General features: G+C 41.3%; 1 protein-coding gene across 9 annotated transcripts in view; it reads left to right on the top strand.

Moving 5' to 3' along the window:
• The window catches only part of matn4 (matrilin 4), a 41,000-nt gene extending 27,085 nt beyond the window's left edge, over window positions 1–13,915 (top strand). For 6 of the 9 annotated variants that reach the window (XM_080775078.1, XM_080775077.1, XM_080775073.1 and 3 more), the window contains 15 exons: window positions 111–233; window positions 480–602; window positions 1,360–1,482; window positions 2,530–2,652; window positions 2,928–3,050; window positions 3,540–3,662; window positions 4,686–4,808; window positions 5,182–5,304; window positions 5,736–5,858; window positions 7,099–7,196; window positions 7,525–7,656; window positions 8,758–8,941; window positions 9,267–9,419; window positions 9,906–10,010; window positions 10,731–13,915. In XM_080775078.1, coding sequence (XP_080631204.1) covers window positions 111–233; window positions 480–602; window positions 1,360–1,482; window positions 2,530–2,652; window positions 2,928–3,050; window positions 3,540–3,662; window positions 4,686–4,808; window positions 5,182–5,304; window positions 5,736–5,858; window positions 7,099–7,196; window positions 7,525–7,656; window positions 8,758–8,941; window positions 9,267–9,419; window positions 9,906–10,010; window positions 10,731–10,789 — 1,838 coding nt within the window. In that variant the 3' untranslated portion in view covers window positions 10,790–13,915. The remainder of the gene's footprint in view (window positions 1–110; window positions 234–479; window positions 603–1,359; window positions 1,483–2,529; window positions 2,653–2,927; window positions 3,051–3,539; window positions 3,663–4,685; window positions 4,809–5,181; window positions 5,305–5,735; window positions 5,859–7,098; window positions 7,197–7,524; window positions 7,657–8,757; window positions 8,942–9,266; window positions 9,420–9,905; window positions 10,011–10,730) is intronic. The other 3 variants (XM_080775071.1, XM_080775072.1, XM_080775075.1) reach the window with 3 other exon arrangements.
• The last annotated feature ends 3,940 nt before the right edge of the window (window positions 13,916–17,855 follow it).

Raw genomic sequence — 17,855 nt, 5'->3', positions numbered from 1 at the left:
AGCTCCATATGGTCTTCTCGACTTGAGGCCTCACTTCTTGACTTGACACAGACAAACAGGACGTTATGATCAGCAGTATTAACCTGTATGTGTGTGTGTCTGTTGTTTAGCCATAGACCTGTGTGCGGAGGGGAAGCATGACTGTCAACAAATCTGTCTCCCCGAGCCGGGCGTCTTTACCTGCGACTGCAACCAAGGATACACTCTCAACAACGACAGCAAGACCTGCACACGTTAGTTGGACCGTTTACATTTTCTCCAAAGTCATTAAAACATTACAGCTCTTTAGGTGATGAATTGGGCCAACGTTCACTATGCCATGGTTATTAAGTTATGCATTTTAGTAGAAAGTCTTTTCTCCAGGGCCCAGGCCAGGCTAAACATTCTTACTTACACTGGTGTGCATACTGTATGAAGATATGCGTATACAAACAGACAGGATGTTATCAGCAGTATTAACCTGTGTGTGTGTTGTTTAGCCATAGACCTGTGTGCTGAGGGGAAGCATGACTGTCAACAAATCTGTCTCCCTGAGCCGGGCGTCTTCACCTGCGACTGCAACCAAGGATACACTCTCAACAACGACAGCAAGACCTGCACACGTTAGTCGGGCCGTTTACATTTTCTCCAAACAAACGACGGAATTTTAATATAGAAAGTCTTTTCTCCAGGGATTATTTTCAGCTCAATCTTTGGAAATGCATTAAAACAACGATAGCGTGATTATAAGCAAAAGTAACTGCACAGTCAAGTTCTGCGTGTTGGATTATCTATCTCAAGCAAGTTTCAAGATCAAGTCTTTGCAAGTTTCAAGATCAAGTCTTTGCAAGATGATTTCCAAATGGGACTGAAATAAATGGAATACAATGGTTTCCTGGAAAAACGACCTACTGCATACTTTGGGAAATGGCCAGCAGCAATGTCAAGTGTACAATGATAGACAAGCTAAACATCAGAGATGTGGACTCGAGACTTGGACTTGAGACTTGGAATCACATGACTTCAGACTTACTTAAATACTCGACTTGGTCTTCAATGCCAATGACTCTTTACTTGACTTGAGGCTTCTCTTCTTGACATGAAATGTCAAGTCTTTATCAGTCACTTGATAGCTTCCATCAAGCTTACTTATTTCTGACTTTTGAACTTGGACTTTACTTGGGACTTATCAGTCTTGACTTGAGACTTGACTTGGTACTTGCCTATCTTGACGTGGGACTTGCAAAACAGTGACTTCGTCCCAGCTCTGCAAAACACACTTACTTACACAGGTGTGGATATGGCAATGTTTGTACACACAGACACAAACAGGACGTTATCAGCAGTATTAACCTGTATGTGTGTGTGTCTGTTGTTTAGCCATAGACCTGTGTGCTGAGGGGAAGCATGACTGTCAACAAATCTGTCTCCCCGAGCCGGGCGTCTTCACCTGCGACTGCAACCAAGGATACACTCTCAATGAAGACAGCAAGACCTGCACACGTTAGTTGGGCCGTTTACATTTTCTCCAAAGTCATTAAAACATTACAGCTCTTTAGGTGATGAATTGGGCCAACGTTCACTATGCCATGGTTATTAAGTTATGAAATTTAGTAGAAAGATTATTTTCAGCTCAATCTTTGGAAATGCATTCAAGCAACGATAACGTAAAGTTCTGCGTGTTGGATTATCTGTCTCAAGCAAGTTTCAAGATCAAGTCTTTGCAAGTTGATTTACAAATGGCACTGAAATAAATGGAAAAACAATGGTTTCCTGGAAAATCAAACTACTGCATTGGAAAATGGCCAGCAGCAATGTTATGTGTACAATTATAGACAAGCTAAACACATGAGACTTGGACTCGAGACTCGACTTGGACACGTCACTATATAATTTTATAACTTTAGACTTAGGCTACTTGATAAAAAAAAATGCTCGACTTGGTCTTCAACGCCAACACTTGACTTGACTTGAGGCCTCTCTTCTTATTACTAACACTAACCCTAACCTCAGTCTTAACCGGCTCCGTAGGTCGGACCCTAACCTCAGTCTTAACCGGCTACGTAGGTCGGACCCTAACCTCAGTCTTAACCGGCTACGTAGGTCGGACCCTAACCTCAGTCTTAACCGGCTACGTAGGTCGGACCCTAACCTCAGTCTTAACCGGCTACGTAGGTCGGACCCTAACCTCAGTCTTAACCGGCTACGTAGGTCGGACCCTAACCTCAGTCTTAACCGGCTACGTAGGTCGGACCCTAACCTCAGGCCACATCGTAGATCGGACCAACGGGATGTCTGAATTATGGGCAGTCCATCTTATTTGGGACTTGAAACAAAAAGATTAGAACTTGGGACTTAACAGTCTTGACTTGAGACTTGACTTGGTACTTGCCTATCTTGACGTGGGACTTGAAAAACAGTGACTTCGTCCCAGCTCTGCAAAACACACTTACTTACACAGGTGTGCATATGGCAATGTTTGTACACACAGGCAAACAGGACGTTATCAGCAGTATTAACCTGTGTGTGTACTGTATGTGTGTTGTTTAGCCATAGACCTGTGTGCGGAGGGGAAGCATGACTGTCAACAAATCTGTCTCCCCGAGCCGGGCGTCTTCACCTGCGACTGCAATGAAGGATACACTCTCAATGAAGACAGCAAGACCTGCACACGTTAGTTGGACCACCACACAAGAACACACACAAACTCACACACTCATAAAGGCGCGCGCACACACACACACACACACACACACACACACACACACACACACACACACACACACACTGCACACACACACACACACACACACACACACTTGTATGTATTCTCTGTCTTTTCTGGATTGCATAAAGGAGACTTTATGCAATGTGCTATTGCGCCGCATATACACATGAGTGCAATCAAAGACACGCTCATAATGACTGCTGTTGTGTGTGTTGTTCAGCCATAGACTTGTGTGCTGAGGGCAAACATGACTGTGCACAAATGTGTCTCCCCGAGCCGGGCGTCTTCACCTGCGACTGCAATGAAGGATACACTCTCAATGAAGACAACAAGACCTGCACACGTTAGTCATCAGAACGTTACCGCACTTAATTTCTCCAGGGATTATTTTCAGTTCAATATGTGCTTTTGAAATGGACAAACAACGATTATATGACCTTTGACCTGCGTGTTGGATTACAGTACCTGTCTCAAGCAAGTTTCAAGTCTCTGCAGGTTGATTTTCAAACTGTACGGAAATGAATGGGATCCAATGGTTTCCTGGAAAGTCTAAGCCTACTGCATACTTTGGAAAATGACCATCAGTAATGACCAGTGTACCATGAATTGTGCGAGGTGTGGACTTGAAACTCGACTCGAGTCACAAATTTGATGACTGTGTTACTTGATCAAATCAAAAGACTACTTGGATTTCAACGCCAACTATACTCGACTTGACTTGACTTGGGACTTGTCAGTCTTTCTTAACTTGGGACTTGTGGGACTTGCCTGTGTTGACTTGGGACTTGGGACTTGCCTGTATTGACGTGTGTGTGTTGCGTGTGTTGTTTAGCCATAGACCTGTGTGCTGAGGGCAAACATGACTGTGCACAAATCTGTCTACCTGAGCCGGGCATCTTCACCTGCGACTGCAATCAAGGATACACTCTCAACGAAGATAACAAGACCTGCACACGTTAGTTGGGCCGTTTACATTTGCTCCCAAGTTAATAAAACGTTACTGCACTTAGGGGAATAATTGAGTCAAGACCTGCAAGACTGAACCTCAGTGTTGCGGTTAATCTCCTGCAGGGATTATTTTCAGATCAATCTGTGCTTTTGAAATTAATTCAAACTACAATAACGTGATTACCGGTATAATCAAAAGTATTATATCAAAGGCATTAAACACTAATAAATACACCAATAACCAGACATAACAGCAGAGTCAAAATTAAGTATTTAAGATTATACTGTAGTTAACAAAAACTAAACTAAAGCCTAAAACTAGTTGTGGAAAGAAATGGTAAACTAGACTCTAAAATTAAAATAAACAATATTGTACACTTACAAAACGAACTAAAATATGTTTATTGAGAGTGGGATGTTGTGTTTGTATTTCACTTGAATGAATGAATGAATGAATGGACGAACGAACGAACGTTTTAACATTTGAACGAACGAATGAATACATATAAATAAATACATAAATACTATAACTATTACTGAAACAAATAAAAGCTAAACTCAAACTAAACAACTTAATAATATAAAAGCATAGTATGTAACTTTCACTGTAACATTGTTTTACTATGCATTTAAACAATATAAACTACACTAAAATGAGCAAAATTACTCTGTAAACTCACTGAAACGAAACAGAATAAAGGCTAATAAAAGACAATTACTCTGGTGGGATTAAATCAGATGAAGTAATGGCATACAGTATTGTATATCTCAGGCTTAACATGCCACACGTACCATCGGTATGGTCCTGTACATTCACATAAAAGGAACATGATAAAATAAATGACATGTGAAATCGTGGTGCAAAAAGACTTACATATTGTGCATACACTGGTACAGTATGCATACTGTACACACAAACGTGTAGATGTACAGGTATTAACCAGTGTGTGTGTGTGTGTGTGTGTGTGTGTGTGTGTGTGTGTGTGTGTGTGTGTGTGTGTGTGTGTGTGTGTGTGTTTGTGTTGTTTAGCCATAGACCTGTGTGCTGAGGGTAAGCATGACTGTCAACATATCTGTCTCCCTGAACCTGGAGTCTTCACCTGCGACTGCAATGAAGGATACACACTCAACGAAGACAAGAAGAGCTGCACACGTCAGTCAGACCGACACACACACACACACACACACACACACACACACACAAACACACACACACAGACTGACAGGCAGACACAGACGCATACACACACAAACACACAGACAGGCAGACACACAGACACACATCATGTATCGTTATTATTATTTTAATAATGGCTTCACATGCACACAGCTACACAGTACACACGTACTGTAGAAACAAATACAGTTTGCAAATACATAACCAGGCTGTCAACATACGTATATTCACACACAACATACACAAGTAAAGCCAAGCATGCGCTCATATTGACTGCTATTATGTGGTGTGTGTGTGTGTGTGTGTGTGTGTGTGTGTGTGTGTGTGTGTGTGTGTGTGTGTTGTTCAGCCATTGACCTGTGCGCTGAGGGCAAGCATGACTGTGAACAAATCTGTATCGCCGCTCCGGGCGTCTTCACCTGCGACTGCAACCAAGGATTCAAACTCAACAAAGACAAGAAGACCTGCACAAGTCAGTAAATTACACTCAGAACAGAAGACGTTTTTCTTTGCATCTCCTCAGTCTCTGTAGCTCTATTTTTTTGTATTCATCTACAGTATCTTTTCCTTTAACTAACCTTAAAGGGTACATTTTATGATGTAAAATGTTACAGCACATACAGCACATATGGAGTTAGACTGAGGAGATTATACCAAGCTTTTAAGCTTCAGCAGGCATATTGTTCTATACTGTCTATGGTGTGCATGAACTAGGTGTTTTCAAATAGTAAAAAAACTAATGTTGGATGTGTCTATAACAGTGGTCTTCAACACGGTGTAAACCAATTTCTTATACCTAAACCTATATCTCAGTAACAAAAACACACACATATGGAGGTTACATTACCCACTCCCCTTTAACTCCTTTGTACGAGTATGTGCTTATGTGTGCACTGTGTGCAGATCTGGACCTGTGTAACACAGTGGAGCATGGCTGTGAGCACCTGTGTGTAAGCACCCCAGGATCCTATTCCTGTATCTGCCCCGAGGGTCAACTGCTGCAAGACGACGGCAAGCGTTGTGGAAGTACGTACAATCTATACTGTATTATATATATCGTTGTCTGAGTCAGGCACTGTAACACTGTGGTTGTCAAAGTGGAGTCCGGGGACCCCCGTGCGGTTCCAAGGGGTCCCCAGCAAAATCAGTTAAAATGCACTAATGGGTGGCTGCAATTCAGTTAAAATGCACTAATGGGTGGCTGCAATTCAGTTAAAATGCACTAATGGGTGGCTGCAATTCAGTTAAAATGCACTAATGGGTGGCTGCAATTCAGTTAAAATGCACTAATGGGTGGCTGCAATTCAGTTAAAATGCACTAATGGGTGGCTGCAATTCAGTTAAAATGCACTAATGGGTGGCTGCAATTCAGTTAAAATGCACTAATGGGTGGCTGCAATTCAGTTAAAATGCACTAATGGGTGGCTGCAATTCAGTTAAAATGCACTAATGGGTGGCTGCAATTCAGTTAAAATGCACTAATGGGTGGCTGCAATTCAGTTAAAATGCACTAATGGGTGGCTGCAATTCAGTTAAAATGCACTAATGGGTGGCTGCAATTCAGTTAAAATGCACTAATGGGTGGCTGCAATTCAGTTAAAATGCACTAATGGGTGGCTGCAATTCAGTTAAAATGCACTAATGGGTGGCTGCAATTCAGTTAAAATGCACTAATGGGTGGCTGCAATTCAGTTAAAATGCACTAATGGGTGGCTGCAATTCAGTTAAAATGCACTAATGGGTGGCTGCAATTCAGTTAAAATGCACTAATGGGTGGCTGCAATTCAGTTAAAATGCACTAATGGGTGGCTGCAATTCAGTTAAAATGCACTAATGGGTGGCTGCAATTCAGTTAAAATGCACTAATGGGTGGCTGCAATTCGAAACTGGCCAGAGGAAAAAAGTTAATCCCCGCCCCCTTTACTGTATCATTATTTTCCTTTATATGATGCCTTAAATGTTCTGATGAAATGAATATGAAGGACCCCAATGGAAACAAGCCATAGGCTTTCTTGGGTTTTAAATCCTCTTAGCGGACCTTGTATTGAACCGTACTTTCCTGTGCTTATTTCTGCAAACTATTAAAAAACTACAGTATAAACCAATCTACAAGCTCAGAACTACTGAGCTGCAATTCCGCTATTTTCTGTGTGTGGTTATTTTCTCAATTCGATGTTTTGTATTATCTATGACATTTTAAACGTATGTTACTACAAAATTGACCAAAATAAATGAACTACTAAACTCATCTGTTCCTCTCCCCAAGCTTGCAGGTCAGCCAACATTGACCTGGTGCTGGTGATTGACGGATCCAAGAGTGTCCGTCCGCAGAACTTTGAATTGGTCAAAAAGTTTGTCAACCAGGTAGGAATTTCTTTGGTCATATCTACACTGATATATTTCACATCATATAACGTGTCGCATATTGGATTAGATACCTGTCAGTGGGGGGGGTGTTAGATGCCATGGCAGGAGTAGGACGTGAGGTAATATGTCCTTTTCGTGGGGGCTCCTCACTGGCAGGTGAGCCAGTAAGACCACAACAGCAGTGGTGAAGTGTGTGGGGAGGTTTTTGGAAGGAAAAAATGGTAAAAATGAAATAAACATCAAACCACCGTACCTCTGAATTTAAACCAAATTTGAAGCAGCCCCATGTACAGCATAAGGATCAGATGACTCCTCTCCTCTGCAGGTTGTGGATTCATTGGATGTGTCCCTTCATGGTACCAGAGTGGGTTTGGTCCAGTACTCTAGCCGAGTAAGAACAGAGTTTCCTCTGAACATGTACCACACAGCTGACGAGATCAAAGCTGCTGTTATGAAGGTAAAAACATACATTATTAATATTTAGTTACTCTCCTTTTCCCCCCTTTTTTGTACACTTATTTACCTATTTGTAACTTTGGCTATTGGCTAACTAACTATTGTGTGTCCACAAATGTCACAGTAGAAGTGTTATGGTAAATACTATTTGTACAGATTTATTGGGAACACTAGAAACTCAAATACATTTGGGGAAGTGTTCTGGGGACATCAAAAGTGGGTGCTTGGTAATGGCCCCTACACACTGCACAGTATTTGCTCCGATTATGCTGTCGGGGAGCTTTTTTGGTGCTCGCCGACTAAACCCCCGAACTGATGGAAGATCAGGATTGGTCACAGAGGTTTTGCTCGCTGTGTGTGAAAGGCTCTGAGAGAAGATCCATCGCAGATACAAGTGCTCGCCGATGCCTTCCCGAGCATTTCTGAATATCTAGCAGGTTTGATATTTGACTCTCTCACCGACTGGACATCATATGCGCCAGTATGAACGAGGTTGCGACGGCACCCCGAGAAGGTCTATATTACAGCCAATGAGAGCACAGGACAGCTGTGCTCACAGACAGAAAAATTACTCAGGATAATGTTTGATTTGTTAACAGGATTTGATTGATGAAGTTCAATCAAATCCTGTTCATTTATTTATACTTAAATGGTACAAAAATAGCCAATCTTCAAGTTCACAACTCATTACATTCAAGATATATATATATTTTTTGAGAGATGGAAATAAGCGAATTAGCACAACAACCCAATGCCCCATTCAATTCAATGCAATTAAATTAAATTCATTGAGGGCTTATGCTAGGGGAAATAGCCAATAATGAGCTTTTGCACAAAATAACACCCGGACCTCTTTGGTGGGGACGTAACAACTACAAATAAAGGTAAGAAAGCCTTCTAGTCTGAAATTCTCCTTTAAATATTCACATAATGACATGCCCATAATAGGCATAATGTGGTTAAATTAGCAGTTAGTATTTTTGTCTCCGTTTGATACTTCAATTTTTCAATACCCACTATAAAACAGTGTGCAGATTAGTTGAAGATTTGATCCCATAGCTTGAGAAATGCTCATTTTCATGTATGACTCCAACCACGCTAGGTGGACTACATGGAGAAGGGAACCATGACAGGCCTGGCCCTGAAACACACGTTGGAGAACAGCTTCAGAGAGTCTGAGGGAGCCCGCCCCGCAGACCGCAACGTCCCCCGCATCGGGCTGGTCTTCACGGACGGTCGCTCCCAGGACGACATCACAGAGTATGCCAAGAAGGTCAAGGAAGCTGGTGAGATATGCAGACAAATGTCTCTCCTTCACTGATGTTTCTGTCTTTTTTAGACCACTGTTTCCCAAACAGTGGGTCGGGATCCATTTGTAGGTCGCGGCACATTTTCTGTGGGTCTCGAGTAAAATATCCACTAAATGTTTAATTATTATTAAAATAAATCTCAAGTTAAAAACATATTCCAAACTTTTTCAAAATAATTCCCCAAAAAAAATTAGAGGGGAAAAATACTTCTCAGGGAGACATCACATTTCTCTTGTGTCTCGAGCTCATAGGTTTGGGAACGACAATAACGACATAACAATGTCTTTGGGTTTCTATACAGGCATCACCATGTATGCCGTGGGCGTAGGGAAGGCTGTGGAGGACGAGCTTCGTGAAATCGCCTCTGATCCTGTGGAGAAGCATTTCTACTACACCACTGACTTCTCTGCCATCAACACCATTGCTGAGAACCTCAAGCTCAATGTCTGCCCAGGTACGTCACACCAGCGGGGCTCCGCGGGTGTGGCACAGGGACATTTGTGGGGGTTGCTCAGTTTAATGTCACCAATGTCTTTGCATTTCTGGGATAGTGAGGGGCAGGACTGAGCAGAGGATTGAACCCAGAACAGTACCGGTTTCATAGTAGGCCGCTGATCCGATCCATTGATAATCTAATTGATAATTAATTGATTGATGATAACATGCTCTGGAAATGCACGCAGCCATCTGACCCACCACTTAACATGGCAGGCCTCAGATGGGTGGGCCGCGAAGGCTTTTGGCCTTTTTGATTCGGCCCTGATCATATTTGGCATACTGTCATAAATTATCAATAATTCAATTAGTGTATCTTTTGTCTGTTACTTTGTACGGCGCAACTTTAGCAGAATGGAAGATCACTGTGTTAATGGCTCATCGTTATCTACACCACTCTCTCTCTCTAACTCCCCTTTCTCTTCGTCCACTCTTCCCTCTGCAGCCGAAAGTCAGGGGGAGATTGAGGTGAAGGATCCATGTGCCTGTGAGAGTCTTGTGGAGTTCCAGCAGGCCACCATGAGCACTCTGGAGCAGCTTACACAGAAATATATCCTTTCATGATGTGTCCTACAGTCCTGCACACAACCTCCTAAAACCAGCAACTTTTTAAAATGAGGGCTCTCTTCCCAGAAAAATCAACATAGATGTGCATAGTAAGAGCTGTGCTTTTAGTACCCTCTGGTGGACACAGACAGACATAGTCATTGCAATAGTTTACCTGCTTTGTGCAGCTCAGATAATCAGATAAGAGAAGATTTAATTTGCTTCATCAGCGTGGTGAGGGGTGCTAGCTGAAGCATTTCAACCCAGATTTAGCACTACTTCAGCAGCCACTAGGCTATTTTATCACCGTTACTTGCAATAGTCCAGTCTTTTTTCCACTTTTCCTTCTCTCTCTCTCTCTCTCTCTCTCTCTCTCTTATACATTCACCACTGGTCAGGACAAAATGCTCCCTTGTCTGCTCAGGGTGTTTAGAAACACACGTGAGTGTGCATGTGTGTACATGAATGTCGGCCTACGTGCGCACGCACATGCGCGCTCGCGTGTGTGTGTGTGCATAGTGCACACACAGTACAGTACAGTACAGTGATGTAAAAAGTACTCAAATTGTATCAATACTGCAATGTAGAAACACTCTGTTACAAGTAAAACTTCCACTGAAGTCGTTAATGTATGTGTTAATAATCAAAATCTACAAAGTAAATAGTAAGGTTTTCTATTGTTATTACTCTTGGTCTGTGTGTTTGTCTTTAACCCTCGGTCCACTGGGTGCCATGACGACTCGCTTGGAAACCCTGGAGAACCAGCTGCTCTCCAGGAAGTGAGCTGTCGCTACGGTGACTGAACAGGAAGTGACACATGTGGACGAAGATGTGGAAATGCAGGGAGGCTGGAGAAGGAAGAGGAAGTGGGTGAGGAAGAGGAGGGTGACTTCCTTTGACTGCATTTTCGCAGGACGGAGCCAAAGATTCAATAAATGTGCACGTAGATCATAGACTCGTTTCCCAAAGCGTCCATAGCATTCTTCAGCATGTCTTTGTACCATATTTTACCTGAGCTGTCAAATATTGTCATTCAGCATAAATTAATAACCATTGAACCTTCATTTTCTCCACAAATATTAGTATCACATACCTAATGACTCAAGGGATTTGTATTACAAATATCACAGTGTGAAGTGAGGGGCGCTAATATAGTAACGTCTAACGTCTACTCTAAGGTGATGTAATGGTGATATAAAACAAACGGTGCAAACACAAACATTAAACGCCATTAACAATAAAGAGACAATATGACGTAAATGACACATTATGACGTACATTTTCCCTTCATTGTCAATGCGTTTACAAAACAAACATTGAACTAAAGACAAACATTAAACCTGTGTATAGGAGGGGCTAGTGCCCCTCAAAAAACACTGGTGTCTATGAACGCTCTCGGAAATGAGTCCAAGAAGGATAAAAGCTATACTACCAGGCTCAAAGAAATCTTAGCTATACAATCTCACCACACATTGGAGGGCATTGTCCATGATGCATGTTTTTTTTTTCTTTTTGCAGAATTAAACCTACAGTAGATTATCAACAAATTAAATTACATAATTATGTTATATACCCATAGAACAGTGGTTCTCAAACTTTTCTTTTTTCCTTTTTTATTTCAAGGACCCCCACTTTGCTACTCATTATGGCCATGTACCCCATAACCCCATAACTCTAAGAGTGTTACTCTTGTAACACTGTCAGAGTTACAGACCTGTATCCATTTTGTATTAATTAAGTCCATTTGGTTCCTAATGATCAATCCTTTAGCTAGGGACCACCTGGAATGCCCTCAAGGATCCCTGGGGGTCCCCACTTTGAGAACCACTGCTGTAGCATAATGTGATGGTATTTCTTTCATCAGTGATGTCCAAAGCACACAGCACTGTGTGTGTGCAGATATACAGGATTCCAGGCCTGTAGGTTACATTGTACAGTACATTTGATCATTGAATTGAATACAGTGAAAATATCAGTATCTCTAGTCACACAGTATTAAACACATACAGTAGGCTACACAGTTTGTCCACTTGTCTTTGTGCCCTATTTATACTTGATCTGTTTTGTACGGTTTGTTAAATATGATGTATTTATGATGGAGTTTTATACCAGCAGTAGTTATAACAGAGGAATAAAAGGAGAGGAGAGGAGAATGGAGGAGAACTAAATAGAGCTAAAATTAAGTGTTATTATTACCACTCTCGATATGGAACTCTTCAGGGTCAAATCCAAACCCTGACATTCGTCATAGCCATAGGCTAGTTCCAAATGTTTAGTGAAATAGACAGTAAGTTAATGCAATAGTTCCAAATAGTTAGTGAAATAGGCAGTAAGCCAATGGAATAGTTCCAAATGTTTAGTGGACTAGTCAGTAAGTCAATGTAATAATCACACATAATGTATCATACATATTGAGCCAAATAAACATCAAAAAGTAAACATCAAAGAAGAAATTAGCTCTACTGTGCCTTTAGTTTACTTTAGCCTAGAGGGTGTACACTAACTAGACAATATCCAAAAGGCATTTTCCAGCTATCACTATATACCAATTACCCCAACCATATTCATGGATACAAAATATTTAATACAATATTTAGATCAAGATATCACAACTCCATGAACCTAAAACCAGACAAGTCAAACCAGTGCTACACATGTTCTGTCTGCATTTCCTAAGTTCATTTCAGAGTGGCATGTATGGTACAAGATGTAGCATGGACTTTAAACCCAGTTCAGTCAGAGCTATATTGGTAGAAAGTGCCTACTGTATACAGTACTAAAAGTAACTAAGTACATTTACTCAAGTACTCATACCACTGGCTATATCATACTAAGTTTGATTACAGTATCGCGTAACTAAGTGACTCACATAGTGATTTGGACATCTGTTTACACAATGTGCCGAGGAGAAAGGCGATACTGTGGCACAAATGCTGTTCTGGAGAAAAACATTATTGCTGGTTTAAAACAAGTGAGTTGCCTTTGTGAGTCAAGACTGCACAGTAAAATATGGAGTGCTGGGTCCATTTACACTGTCAAATTACCACTCTGGATTTTGCTATGGGAGGGATTTTTTTTTCTCCTTTTTTTACAGACACTCATGCTCCATATACTATCAAACAGTCAATAATCAATAATGGTCCAGTTCTGTAAACGCAGCAGCATGCTCTGAATAAGAACTATTTTCGGCTTCCTGAGCCAAAGAAAGTCTGGCGAGGAGTCGGACTAAAGTTAGTGGATGGTGGAAGATCTGCTCGGATCTTCAATGTTTGTTTCTAAACTTTAGATCAACAACCACCAATATGCTTTGTCATAATTAGTCTCAGAGATGTCACCATTTCTGAACAAAATAATTATTCAGTTCGAATAGGTTCTAGTACTTAACAAGTACTACACTGCCAATTCCTCAATGTCAATTTGTCCATTTGTAACTCAGAGTGTATACATTTGAATACCTTTGTACATTTAACAATCAGATATTACAATGTAGGCCATTGCAAAAAAGCATTGCTTTCCACCAGTTCCTACCCTATAAAATATTCAGGAGTTCTGCCTGCATTAGCGGTGTTACTACGCCATCCCCCATCAAACTAATGCTGCTGTGTGTATATTGTAGCCTACCTGTTCCCTTGGCCTCACATGGACAATGTGTGATGTAAGTTACAGTATTATGCCACTGTGACAGAGATAGAGACAACGGTATCCCAGGCAATGTATGTAAAAATCACCTGGTGATTTGGTCGTCTCGTTTTAGACTTGTATGGCAAAGGCTGTAATGGATTTATACCCCATCGTATTTGGTTGTCTGTACTTTTTTGTATCTTTTCTAATAACCTTTTTTTGTATTGTTCTGAAGACACCCTGTATCACGACACAAAAGGCAATAAAGAGTGAAACTTTTAAATACTTTGTTGATGTACCAGTATTTTTTTTAAACACACATTACATTTCCTGTTTCTCGATTCCATACAGAGCTTCAAGTGTTGAATGGATTTGAAGCTTTACATATGGATGCTTACAATAATACTACAGCTGTAAAACAAATATCAATTCACTGCTAGACAGGATACCTCCCGACTACTACTAAATGTGAAACTACAACAGAACTACAAATATGAATGTAGTTGTTTATTTAGTCATAGTACTAATAACAACAACAATAATAACTAGCCAATTAGCTATTACAAACATTATGCAAAGCTCGGCCAATCACCGCGGAAGTTAGGTATACTCCGGAAAAAGGAAAATAATAAAGTGTGACAATAACTATAGTCTGTTTGCCCTTTGGGCAACCAGACTAATAAGAAAGAAACTAGAAATGCACTCTGTCGAGGTGGCAACTTACGCCTTGCACACAAGTAGGCCTACTTGTGCAAATCCATAGGGGATGATCCAATCTTCTCCATGTATGGCTATCCAGGGTTTGATGAGGTCAGTGTCGTGATCTTCACATATGGAGACAGCCATATATGATGGCGGGATGTGTCTCAAGGTGTGATGTCACGAGGCGTGACCATATATGGAGGCGTGACGAGGTGTGACACGACGCACTGACTGACGGATATGCAGGTTTTCATAGTAAACTGCGACCTAAGGTCGCAATAATAATATGGAACCCATTCTGCTGCGGTATGTTTTTGTGACTATACATTTCACACACAGTATGTGAACATTTTCCTCTGCATTTACCCATCCTAGCCCTTAACCAATGGAAGCCCAATATTAATATTAATCCTAACCAGGGGTCATCGCCATGTTGGCTTGTGGTGGACATTTTTGTCAACATTCCACATGGGTCCATTTGGTTCCATGTGAACACTCAGAGTTAAAGGGGTCTTTGCAAATAAAACATTTGAGAACCACTAGTACTAGTAGACTCCTAATGTGACCTACTGTACACAGTGTCAGAGTAAATAATTGTCATACATAATTCTAAATAAAAAAGAATAAGACAACCTGGGGACTTAACATTCAGTACTTAAGTGGGTGTTATGATCAAAATAAGAACATTATAATGTTGTGTAAAAAGGAAAGAATATCAAGAATTTGCCATGGACAAGAGCAAGGCCTTGCCACGGACACATTTGTCCGTGTGTGGACATGTTGGTGACCCCTGACCTCTGTAGGACATGTTGGTGACCCCTGACCTCTGTAGGACATGTCGGTGACCCCTGATCCTAACTGGACATGTTGGTGACCCCTGATCCTAACTGGCGCCCTTCATCTGGTTCCAGAGAAGATTCAGAAGAGGCTGATCAAAGCAATGGTTTTGACGATGTGTTTAAAATAACCAGCACAATACATACTGACAACCCTTTCAGAGATAAATTAATGTCAATGTTTTACTGTTAACATATGGGTAGACACTCAGAAGTGTGCTGAAACGTTTTGCGAAAGGTTGTCTCTGACAAATAAGCATAGAGCTTAATAGATTGATCCAATGTATTAAAGAGCATCATCATAGCAACATAACTGTTGTAGTCAAACACAGCACATCTTAATGACATTGAACTGTTTTCTCACTGATGCAAGAAGAGCTCATGTGTTTTTGTTCTGAGGTTTCAATTAAGCTTCATTAACGGCATTGTTTTCACACACATCTCTTAATGATCGTGATCTTCAAACATCCTCTCTCAGAAGATTTACCAAATCCCTGTGACGCTCTGGGTATGGATCACACACACGTACATGTACACATGCACATGCACACACACACACACACACACACACACACACACACACACACGCACACACACACACACACACACACACACACACACACACACACACACACACACACACACACACACACACTAACACACGCAATAACAAGCTACATTGTGCTTGACATTTAGACTACCGCTGGTGCATAACTCCATGGAATAGGTGCTCCTCTTCTTCCTGAATGCACTCATTATGGGAAATGTCAAGATGTCCCTCCAGTGTGTTGTTATGGTGAAGCAGCCCCAGTACACAGAGGCAACAAGTTCTCTCTCTGTTCATTACGGCATACCGTGCGCTATAGTAAGTAACCACAACAAAGTGAATTTGAGTGATGCAACAGCACAGGAGAGAGAGAGAGAGAGATGGAGAGAGAGTAAATGAAATCAAATGACCCACATTTCTCCTGAACACAGACACAGACACAGCCTCTTGGCCAGTTCCCACTTGTAAAAGAGACACAGTCTCAATGTGTTTTTACTGGTTAAATAAAGGTAAAGTTACAATTAATGTATTGTGTGGTTGTCAGATATCAGTCTATAGCCTACTGTACAAGCCAAGATCACCCCTAATCTTCATGGCCTTTTAATACCAAACCAAAATGAAGCACATTACTTTTGAGCTGTGTGCAGTCAATACTGTATGTGTATGTCCTTCCATAACATCATGTTAGCATCAACACAAAGAGACAAACTGAACAAGCTGGCAAGGAGAGCCACTCTGGAGGCTCACACTGCCTCGGCACAAAACAAAGTGAGTCCTTCCTTTGTGCCAGGCCCAGTAGCCACCAGCTGTGAATTGGTGGCTACTTATACCAACAAGTACTCAAAGTACCAGGTTGAGTCAAAGTATAAATACTCTTCTTCAATATTACTCAACTAAAAGTGAAAGTTGAAAGTGTGCTTGACATTAAAACGTTTGAGTACGAAAAAACATGGAAGACGGTACAAAAGAGATAAAACCCAACCGGTTCTATAGGCCAAAGACTGAGAGAAGCATAAGCCCTGTGTTTTATACTTCTAGAGTTACCTGCATAGCCATTAGATGACCAGTATATAGGATTACATGAGCTAACCTGCTTAGCACTCACATAGTGATTTCACGTCTCCCCATGAAAACAGCACAATTAAATCTCAAATCTTTCAAAACATATCGAATGGATCTGCCAGGGTGGGCTGTGTAACCCCAGTCCCCAGCCATAACATAATGTTCAACTTCTCAAATGTTAGTCCCATGTAGGCCTACCAATAGTCCGACATACGTGGCCGTTAAGACTATGCACCGTGGCTTCCGCGTGCGATTAGGGTTTTAGCCGTTGGACTAACGATGCGCACCCAAATGTCTGATGACCGAACTGCGAATTGAAAAGGCCAAAGATGTGAGCCAATTCAACTGTTAATGCCTAATAGGCCTACATGCTCCGTTCTACAATGGTGTTGTTCACCAGACAGACCTATAAGCTCACGTATTTAGTTATTTATGAGAGTGTCATGACCTGGGACACCTGGATAACGAATGACCTTATTGTGATAATCAAAATAAACTGCCTTAAAACTCTTAAAATGCCAAAAAGAATTGACCAATTGCACCCCAGCATCCAGGATGATCATTAGTCAAAATGACCAGATCTATGAACTCACACATCACATCGCAACCCAAAACTGCGATTCAAAGCTTGTTGATCTGCTATTTCTGGCAAAGAGATTTGGTGTCGAAGGAAATAAGTACAGAGCCAACCCAGTCAATTTCACGATAAATTAACAATCTTCACAATATGAATATTGTGTCAGCATTGTTTTATTGCAATAAACAATAATAACAATTGAGTACCACAGACGAAAAGTCCAAATTTCATTCTGACCCCTCCACGAAAAGGCCTCGTTGTCCTGACCCCTTATCTATCATTTATACATTATGGATAAATAAATAGTGTGGACTTAGACTGTTTTTCGTCTGTGGCATATCGTCCCATCCCTATAGAGACTTTGTGCCAGAAGCTCCTGCATGTCCTGTCCTGCCAATCTGAACTTAGTCTGTTCACTGCTCAACCTCTCCTTTACTCTGCCCCCTCCTCTGTAGCCTACTGTGGCATGTTTTCTGACCTCCTGCCTACTTGGCGTTCTCCATG

The sequence above is a fragment of the Protomyctophum bolini genome (genome assembly GCF_963924005.1).
Source record: "Protomyctophum bolini genome assembly, chromosome: 2".
NCBI lineage: Eukaryota > Metazoa > Chordata > Actinopteri > Myctophiformes > Myctophidae > Protomyctophum > Protomyctophum bolini.
This window is presented reverse-complemented; position numbering and strand designations above follow the sequence as displayed.